General features: G+C 37.9%; 1 protein-coding gene across 1 annotated transcript; it reads left to right on the top strand.

Annotated features, from left to right (window-relative positions):
• Nucleotides 1-238: 238 nt before the first annotated feature.
• Nucleotides 239-4,367, top strand: LOC144703212 (type 2 DNA topoisomerase 6 subunit B-like). Its single transcript, XM_078575330.1, has 13 exons — nt 239-342; nt 434-542; nt 786-878; nt 1,582-1,608; nt 1,687-1,798; nt 1,884-1,965; nt 2,130-2,150; nt 2,277-2,467; nt 2,551-2,686; nt 2,766-2,955; nt 3,030-3,166; nt 3,697-3,937; nt 4,053-4,367. The coding sequence occupies exons 1-13, from the start codon at nt 283-285 to the stop codon at nt 4,181-4,183; spliced, it is 1,530 nt and encodes a 509-aa protein (XP_078431456.1). The 5' UTR covers nt 239-282; the 3' UTR covers nt 4,184-4,367.
• Nucleotides 4,368-10,736: the final 6,369 nt, after the last annotated feature.

Below are 10,736 nucleotides of genomic sequence, written 5' to 3'. Positions count from 1 at the left end.
CGCTCAGATCCCCGGGCTACGCGATCACAGTTCAAATTTCGAACCGCACCATGCAGTGACCGCGCACCGCACGTGATCGAATCCCTAGGTGGACCACAGTCTTATTGGGCCTGGGCTTCTTTGAATATTTGTATGCGGCCCAATAGAGATTTGGCGGGAAGGCGACGAGCGGCGAGTATTTAAAACGAACTGTTTCAATGAGGTCGTATTCTTTTTAAACTACTCTTTGCTCAGTCGTCGTCCTCGTCGTTCTCTTAATCACTTTTCTCGTTCGATCAAGCGATGGAATCGTCTGCTATTCGACCGGTGGATCCAGTCGTTGCACGCGAATTCTTGCTTGTGGTAAGGAGACGAACGATCTCGTTGTTATTCCCTTCGAGATTTGGTCCGATGGTGAATTTTCTTCTATTTAATTTTTTTTTTTTTGCGATAGATGCTGTCGTCGGCCATTAGAAGGTGCAGATTGTCGGAAGTAATGTGCAGGCTGACTGTTTCTCTTCAGGCACTTCAAGCCTCTGATTCACCATGCATCAAAATCTCTGGTGAGATGAAACGGATCTAACTGTAGACGGAATTATTATGCTCATTGTGGGATTTATCTTATATTTCTTAAATTTTCGGACTAATTCGGCTTATTTCTCTGACATACTCTTGCTTCTCGAGCTGTATATATGGCGCTTGTTTTTTTGGTCCAAAATACGATTATTTTTCTCTTGTTAATTTTCCTCAAAGATGTGGATACGACGGAAAATTCATCTTGCGCTGTTGTTCGTGCGTCTTACTAGTGTCAGACACGGGCGTTGGGATCAGCCTGGAGGAGTTACGAGGCTTGACTGACCTCCTGGTGAAAGTCTCTCTCCCTGCGGCAACAGAATGGGGTAAACTACGACAATGCTCGGAATAATAGTAGATGCTTTGGACCAAGCTACTATTATTTCTTTTTCCTGCTTTATGTTGAATTTCTGAATTTTACTAATAAATGATTAGCTACAGAAGGAGTTTTTTTTTATTGTACATGTCATGAATTTTCCAGGAATCACAGTTTATCAATTACCTCTTTACTAGATGTGTTTTTAGGTTCTCTAGCTACGTGAACGGTCCAAAGAACAATTTAAGGGCATTTCTGGGGGATTCACAATGATTTAAGTTGAGGAAGGGATGCGGTAGCATGCCAATTATTGGATTGTTATCATTAATTTTACTTGTTTAGTTGTATTAAAATGATCAAATATGCATGATATCAGGCTTAAAATGATTAAGTTTATTTATAAAGGATATTCTGATTTTTCTGAATTTTGGATATTTTTATGGAATTTCTGACGTTGGATTCATAGAGATATTCTTTTGGTAATTGACTGCAGTTTTGTGTAATTTAAATGCCCTTTTCAGCTATTAATTGTGCTCTGCCACATGTCGCCATCTGATTTTTTCGGATGATGACCAATCATTCATTTCTGCCAATGATTAGCTGCACTAATCGTCACAAAATGTGTCATTATTGCATTCCAAATTGCGTTTATTCCGAGAGTCAATTTCTGCTGGCTTGGATAGGGTGAATTAATGTGTATAATTATTCTACAGATGGGCTTCTACACGTCACTACAACCTGTGAGCATGTGTTCTGGGTCCACACTAATGATGATGGCTTGGTGTTCTGAGACGTGATTGAAGAATTTTCTGTGGCAGGTTTACAAGATATAGAGGTGTACCGTTATCGGTTCAACCTTCTGGAGAAAGTGGGAATGGCTGGAAGACTTGAAACTCTTCCTGCCTTATCCAAGCATGGGAGAATATTCAGGTATTCCCCAGTGACCCACATTTTTTTTTGTCATCAAATTTTAGTCTTTTCTTCTACAGATTTGTTTTTTAAATTTTTTTTACAGTGGAACTGAAGTGTCAGCCTCCATGTTGGTGTATGAAGGCATTGGAAACTTTGCAAATTGGGCAGCCGGCGTAGTCCGGAAGGTGGAATGATGGATGGTTTTTATATTTAATCCGTTTCATTCAATTCTTAATGGCATTTAACGTTTATCCTGTTCTACACTTTCCTTCAACGTAGCAATGAAATGCGTTCTTAATGATGTCTTCTGATAATTGAGGGAAGATCTAACAATCTTTTTGCTTTTCAGGTTTCTGTATTGCGGATTCCGGTGATGTGGCCTCTAATTTATTTATATAATTTAGTCATTAAAATTTAATCATTTAAATGTGTTTTCTTCTCGCTAAGATTCTCATGCCGCATGAAATCCGATTTCCTTTTTTTGATGTTGTATTAGATGATTGCGTTCCAACTCAAATGCGATGGAACTGGCATTTCTGGTTATAATTGCGAAATTATTCCGGAAAAATGCGATCCGCAGCCGCTTGAAAGCTCCAATATTGAACGTCTCGCTTCCGGTCTAAGAGATTACGTCCTAACGCATGGGCATACGTTGGACAGCCCTTGCCAGAGTTGCTTTCCCAATGAGTATGTCCCAAATTTTTTTCTACCTTAGATACGATAATTACTGATGTTTAAATTTTTTTTAATCTTGTCTGATCCATCCATAGAGAAAATTTAATGATGGGAAGCGGGGTCGCTGGTGGGGCGAGAAGACGGCAAATCGTAGAGGTTGCATTTGCAATATTCAAAGTTGCTGATTACTCTCAGAGTTCCTGCTGCTGGGCATCAACTACAAAAAATGAGGTTTTTTCTCCCTTGACATTTACAATAAAATAAATGATCGCGCAGCTTATTAATGTCTCAAATAAAAAAATTGACGCAGGTTTTATATTTTCACAATTACTCAACACACCCAGTCCCTGAATGTGTTTGGAAAATTTTGGAAAACAAAGATTGGGAGAGGTATGGGCTCAACCTTGGCCGAGATCCACTAAGTATGGAAGGCCCAATAATCCTAAAATCCGAGACTTTGCCAGAGTCTATGAAGATCATCATTTCCATTCATTGCTATTGTAAGAAATATCCTAAAAGAATGCAACTTTTTTATTTATTATTTGGTCAAGAGAAACTCTTATGCCTTGACTAGCCTCCAAGGTCTCGGCGCCAAAAGAGCACCTGACGAGTCCCCTGGACAAGAATCTGTTGAAACGTGCATTCAAATCTGGACTGGATGATCTGAAGAAGACAAATAGCAGTATCTTTCTCAGTTCTCGTGCACTCAAGGTGACATGTTTCTTACTAAAATACTTCTTGTCTTGGAATTGCCTTTCTATCCATCCAACTTTCCCTCCATCCGTCCGTCTGCTTGCCTGCCCATCCATCAATCCATAGATCCATCCGCCATATATTCCTCCATATATGCATCCATATATACATCCATTTATCCATAAATCCATCCATCCATATAACCCTTCCATTCAAATATCCATCCATCCCTCTATATGTCTATCCATCCATCCATGTATCTATCCATATATCCATCCATCGATGTATCCATCCATCCATATATCTATCCATCCATCCATCCATTCATACATCCATTAATTCTTATAACACATCCATTCCTATATCCATTCATCCTTCCATATAATCTATCCATCCACATATCCATGCATCCATCCATCTCTCTCTCTCTCTACATATGTTTTTTTCTACACATAGATATATATCTTGTAGTTATAATTTGGAAGGTTGGGGTGACTATGGTGTATGACCTTTTCTGGCCGTCCATCAATTCTTGATGATCACATCAGGTCCAAAAGTACGTCCCTGATCTCTCCAGAGCCATAGCAGGGCTGATCCTGGCGTCCAACGACCAAGAGTTCCAGAAGGAGTGTGCTTTGCTCCTTGGGCTGGATCCCCTCGACATTGGAGTGGATGGCAAAGTCGAGTCGTGCATCAGAGACAAGGTTTACAAAGCGATAGCCCTGAATGATGGCAAGGACCCCTCAGATGGTGCCGTCTCTCTCTTCGACGATGCCGAGCTATGTCCAGGTGAGTATCCATACCAACCCATCATTTAAATTTTCTTTTCCTCATATCATCATCTTAGTTTTTTTTTAAATGGGTCTTCTAGAAATAAAAATAAAAATATTCTTCCAAAATGCAGATAAGAAAGCTGAGGCCAAACATAGACTGACAGTATATACTTGTAGCATCCCCTCTGTTAAGAAACAAAATAGGAAGAATCCTGGTTTGCATATCCAAAAGAATGCATGCTTCACTAATGGATTTTACTAATGGATCAATAATTGCAATTTTTAGAGCATGTCATAGAATGACGTGGAGAGATGTTCATTTTTATTATAGCAGCAACGTGAAGCTTAGATGCCATGATAGAAGTTTGATTATCCATTACAGAAACTTGTCGTGTTTAGAAACTGTTAAGTGCCTTCTATAGAAAGCTAGCTTTGAGTAAGTTGAAATGCATCCTGGTTATCACATGTTGGGGGCCTAGATTCCAATACATTCAGATGCCTGATTATAGTTCCGGATTGTCCAGGACGTGGACGATGGACGGGACGGGATTAATTTCGTCTCGTCCGACGTCCGAATTCAGTATAGGGATGAAGGATGGGAAGACTTTTCGTCCGACGGTAAGAAAACAGTCCCGTCCAGTCCTCCCGGGGCGAATTTTCGTCCCGTCCAGTCCTCCCGGAGCGAATTTTCGTCCCGTCCAGTCCTACCGGGACGAATTTTCGTCCCGTCCCTCGTCCAGGACGGAAAAAAACCCATTTTATAAATTTAATACATTAATATAGATTTTTCTGAGTTTTTAGGGAATTACAGAGGAGAGAGAATGCAAAGGTCCATATGTACAATTATTTCTGACAGGCGTCCGTTTGCACGCACGTCAAAAAACAGAGACTTTGATGCAAATTGTCATTGCGAGACCACATGGCTATATCTCAACCATCGGATGTGAATCTGGCAGTTTTCCGTCCAGATTCGTCCGTCCAACATCCAAGACCTCCGGACAGACGGTTTTTTCTGCCCATGGGACGAAAACTGTCCCATCCGGTGGTCCATGGGACAAATTTTTTGTCCAGAAATTCGTCAGTGTCTTTGGACAAGACGATTTTTTCGTCCCGGGACGAAAAAATTGTCCCGTCCGCGTCCCTGCACTATATGCGGTGCTTATAATGGTTACACAGGATTGGGTCTGAGGGACCCAATATGATGGATCCGGTTAGACTCAGATCTCATAACTTGGTTAATAGAATATCCAGTGATCACAGGATCACAGATTTAGAAAGAATAATGAAGTAAAAGAAAGAGATTAAGGAAGAATGACAGAAGCCTTTTGAAAGCCGCTCCAACGTGAGATGTAGATACTCATCATTCCCAAAATGTGCCTATGAAATGTACTTCCCAGTAATCGCTTGGTGAAGATATCTACCACCTATCTTTAAAATTGAACATCTCTCATCCTAACACCACTACGTTTTTTCTGCCGAATAAAGTGCTCGTCTATTTTCGCATGCTTTGTACAGTCACATTACACTTGATTGCACATGATATCAACGAGTAGGTTACTGTCACTGACTAATATAAAGTGGTCATAATGAGATAATTTTTATTCTCCAAGGATCCCTTTGTTCAATAGGGTTTCACAAATGCCTTTGGCAACTGTTTTACTCTGATTCCGTACTTCTATGTGTATCTAGAACTCCCCAAATGAATTCACAATACCCGGAAATCGACCTTGAGTCTAATGAACTCTTCATTGTTAGCATCATTGTAATCTTCTATGTGCAATGTTTCCTTCCCTTTTTAAGAGTAAATATTGTCATGAATTCCCTTTCAATGAGGCTCATATTGTGAGTCAATTATATAATTTTACCCTCTTATATTTGGAGCTTTTCTCCGTTGACTGGACTGAAATGCTCACAATTACCAAGCTTAAGTAGAATGCCATAAACATGCCTTTAATTGTCAATCATGAGTGAAGTACCAGGAGATACCTCCATGAATATCTACTTCCCCCAAATCATCATAAAGTAGTACACTTTTATATCACATTGGTTCAGCTTCTGTTCAAACCTTTCTGCCTAACTATATTCAATTTCCCACTTGTTCATATGTCTCTATGTAATTGATACCGAATGATTGATGTAACCCTTAATATTTTCAAAAAATCCATGTAACTATATTTTATTGTATTTTTTATGGTTACAATCAATCAACCTTTGAATTTTGTGGTCTCACTCCTTCCCTTGTAGCATTTTACTTTACTGTCTCCATCTCCATATCCATTGCATCCTTCAAATTCTTATCCTCGGTTGCTCAACCATATCAGAAACATCTATGTTGGAAATAAACAATTGATATTCTTTAGATATCTAATCATACCTAATAATATGGGATATATTATATTAGCCTACTTGAGCACATATTGTTTTGCCTTCCTCAAGGTTGTAGGCTACCAATACTTTCAGCTTGCATGAACCTCTCTTTTTGTCCACCTTCAGAAACGATTAATGACTCAATATGAAGTATTGTGGATTGTCCTTCCCTCCAAGGTCATTGCAAGATTGTTCTTGACGTGAGGGAGGATCAGCGGACTCTATCCTTCTCTCACTTAGAATGGCATTCTTTTTTTGTAAAAAGTCTTTTCTCTATCATAAATACTTTGCTGCAAAATAATTTTATAGAGTTATAGAGTTGCCATGGGGTGCCATGAATTAAAGGAGTTTTAATTCATTTCCTCTGGAAAGTCCAATAAGCTTAAGTAAATAACTTCTGCATTCCGGTATCAAAACACTCGCATTTTTCTCAATTACAGAATATCCAAAATGATACACCTGATTGATATTGGAGAGAGTTTCTCCCTAGATTATGAATTTCTGTAAAAGTGGTACATTCAAAGACCTTGAGAGAAACATGGGAATTCACCTTTATCTCTATAGTGTGCTTTGACATACAACAATCTGGGCTTCAATATGTCAATTTCTTGGAATGTACCCAATTGATCAGATACTCAAGTTTAAAGGGAGCTTTGGCCCACTAATCACTGGGGTCTTGTACATTGATAAGTTATGTCGTAGTATCAAGTGCACTAATCACTGGGTTATGTCGTATTATCTCCTAAGCCCCACTTTGTTGAGGTCTAATTATTGGTGATGAATCATTTAAAATTCATCCATCAACAAAAATCTGTCAAAGTGTTGAAATAATATTTGGGTTAATTTGAACCTATTGCATTGATGGAGGCTTCATATTGGCCCTTGATTATAACACAAAATTACTGGGCGATCTTAAATGCTTTTTAGTTATGTTTGTAGAGCAAGAGGAGAAGGTATAGTGTAGGAAAAAATGGGTAAGTCAAACTTGCCTACAGAGCTGGCCATTGTCACTAGATGAAGCAGCCCTATGAAATCTAGGACCTTGAATTTCTATCACTGTGAAGTTCTACTTGCAATAGTCCGAACTGGAACACTATTAAAACTAGAGTATTTGTATAGAATAAATGCTTGATATCTCTAAGATCAATTCCTAATATGTACATGTCTCCAGGACTCCCTCAGCTATGAGGATCTCCATCTGTGTGATAAATTCAGACAATAATAGCTATTATTCCCCCCTGGTGGGCCCTTCTCATCCCCTCTGCCCTCCCTCCCTCACCCTATCTCTCTAATAATACATGCCTTTCAAAATGTAACCCGTTCGCGAACAAACCAAACGCGAACACAAACATACATTTTCACCTGTTCGTTCGTTGACGAACACTGTTTGTTCAGTGACAAACAACGAATTTCCCATGCTTAAGATGAAATCAAAAGTCACTTTTCTCAAGACATCTGTCTCTTCCTTCTGAGTAGTATTATTCTAGATCTAGATTTATCCTTGAGGGTGTTACCAAAATATTTTATATCACAAACACTTGTGAAATCATCTATTTCCAAAGATAGTCAGAGGAAGACAAGTAATCGATTCAATTCTAAATATTGTGTACTCATATAGGGAGGTATCCTCTCTCATCATTAGACTAAAGACCAAAGGTGTGGAACAACCCATCAACCTCTTCCTTTTGCACATGGGATGAGCTCTTTGATTTTGAGCCATAGGTGGTGACCCTGAACCGTCTTCCTGGAGAAGTTTACCGATGAGTGGACGCTATGTGACATGATTGTTTTGGCCCCTTGGTAAGCAAGTGGGCACTTAAGGGACCTCAACTGTTCATGTAAAACGCTACATCACTACATCAGGCTTTATAATAAATACTTTGAAGGGTCTTCACCAAGTCATGACTGTCGTATCAGTATATATGGTCAAGGAAAATTTATTCATATCACAAAATTTATGTCTTTCTTGTCTAATCATATGACTGTTGAAAGTAAGACATCAGTGATGTAAACCTTTGGAAAATAAAAAATAAGTGCGGCAATAACAAATTTTCATAAGACAACGTTTTGATGTTATTTTTTTGTTGTATAGTTCATAAAAATTCACTTTAAGATAATGATTGTCCAATTAGGTATCTTTTGTTACATAATTGTTTATGTTTACAACTAATTTTTTTATTAATATTATTTGATGAATCATATTTAATGTACATGATATAGTGGGATTAATATTAGTTATAGTTAACATTAGTTGAAGTGAAGTGCTAATAATGGGTATATCTCAGAAATATATAGATTATGTTTACGTATTTATAATAATAATATAATATAGTGACATGTATAATCAGATTTATAAGATAATGAGTGATTATAGACATAATAATATAGTCGAGATGTGTAGTATGTATATTTTTCCCAGTGGATAGAAAAATAAATATAATAAGACATGAGGTATTTGATGTTTATAAATATCAAAGGAGGCTACAATAAGATAGGTATTTCTGTAAAAATAATAAGGAATATGATAGAGTTGGTTTACTATCTCTAGAATTTTCTTACAAAGATAGGAGTATTAAAGATATTTCATAAAGATAATAATACCAATATTGTTTTACAAAATTATATGGGACAGAATTTTATGAATAAAAATTGATAAAAAATTAAATATAAAAATCCTTGGCCACTGGTGAAGTCACATTTAGAGTGTTAATTTGTCAGTGATACTTAATTAATTTGAACCTAGAACTATGATTAGGTATGATAAAGTGTCATCTCCATATGGAGACATTAGGGAATTAATATATTTTTAAAGTATAATTAGGGGACTCAAAGATGTACTTTATAAGACAAGAAAACAAAATGTGTATACATTAATATTTCTATATAATAGTGTATACTTTAATGTTTATAATTATGGAAAAGAAGGCATAATTGATGATGATGGGTAAATTTGATGTGGATGGAGGGCCCTGGATGGATATCGATGAATGTGATGAAAAAGATGACCAACTGCACGAAGCTCAGTATATATTTTTTATTCTACTGGAATCAAATAGATTTTGTGGAAGCGGGAGATACCCTCCATTTTGTTTTACTTTCTGAATTTGATAAACATGGGTGTTGGTATATATGGCTAGGTTTATAACTGTGAGGAGGGATTGCATTAGGTATTTAAAATTTCATTTTTAGTTTTCTAACTTAATTCCTAGAAGGTCATTTGCTTCTCTAGAGAATGGAGATGGAGGATTGACATAGCGCTTTTTAGACAGGTTAGGGCTAGTCCCTTACTCCTATCCTGGGGATATCCTTGCCCATAATCCAATAAAAAACCTAACTCATGTTATAAGCCCCCAAGAAAATGCTTTGAAATGGGGGTATACACAAATATCAAATAAGAAAATAGTTGGTGAAGACCCTGCCACTCCTCGCCCCCGGAATCGCGTTAGATATGATGGAAATATATGTGGCTCACAAGCCAATCACACATTCCACATCTCGTTCCATATTCATTAATTCAACATATTCATTAAAATGCATGTGTGATGCTTATAGTGAAGTCCATGAATACATGATCAGACTTAGTGAACTATGATAAGATCGTAATACATAAAGCACTAGTCTTTAAGCATGTTTTCTAAATGTTCCTATTCAAAGGATACGCGAGAAGGACATCGAAGTATTTAGATAGAATAAAACTATCTAGCCTCACTCATACGATGAGTATGGCTGGTCACGTAGCCATTAGTGTGGAGACACTAAGGATAGATAGTGGGTGCTCTTTAGTGGAAAGAGTTCACTGAATTGGTCCGTACAAATCCCTGAATGGTATTATACCGAACTGTCAATCAGGTCGATTCATGTCATGATTGTGTAAGTAGTCCTTAGACCTGAGACACCAAAGACGTCTTGTGGACGGACGGTTGTACTTTGGCTATGGCCAACGAGTCTCTAATCATGGGATTCTAAACGGTCTTAGTTCGGGTGCATCAAGAAGTACACGAAGGCGATTGAGTGGTCAAGATGGGATCGTCCACCCTCGGTATAAGAGGTGACAGCTCAAGGAAGACGATGCAACGAAGTCCTTGGCCAAAGCAGTGAAATATCGGAGAAGAGTTCTCCGATGATTTCCGAATGCATCAGTACTAACTCGGATGACCGATTAGTGTTTGACAATTGACCATACCCTATATTGTCCAAGGAGCGTCAAGTGGATGAAGGAGTATACATACACTATAACTGATGATGAACATGTTCCATGAATGAGTCGATACACGCTGCACACTCCTTGGTATCTTCTAGAACATGAGATATAGCTTGGCACCCCAGGTTTTGGAGTCTCGACCTATCGATTGGGTTAAATTGATTCGGCATTAATTAATCTATATGATGATATATAGTTAATTAATTTGGAAGTCCAGTAAAGGTTATTGGGCCATTGAAGTCGTTAA

The sequence above is a fragment of the Wolffia australiana genome, chromosome 5 (genome assembly GCF_029677425.1).
Source record: "Wolffia australiana isolate 7733 chromosome 5, ASM2967742v1".
Classification (NCBI taxonomy): domain Eukaryota; kingdom Viridiplantae; phylum Streptophyta; class Magnoliopsida; order Alismatales; family Araceae; genus Wolffia; species Wolffia australiana.
This window is presented reverse-complemented; position numbering and strand designations above follow the sequence as displayed.

Coding starts and splice junctions, on each gene's coding strand:
- LOC144703212 (XM_078575330.1), top strand. CDS start 283: ATGGAATCGTCTGCTATTCGACCGGTGGATCCAGTCGTTGCACGCGAA. Junction 343..433: donor CACGCGAATTCTTGCTTGTG/GTAAGGAGACGA, acceptor TTTTTGCGATAG/ATGCTGTCGTCGGCCATTAG. Junction 3,167..3,696: donor TCAGTTCTCGTGCACTCAAG/GTGACATGTTTC, acceptor TGATCACATCAG/GTCCAAAAGTACGTCCCTGA.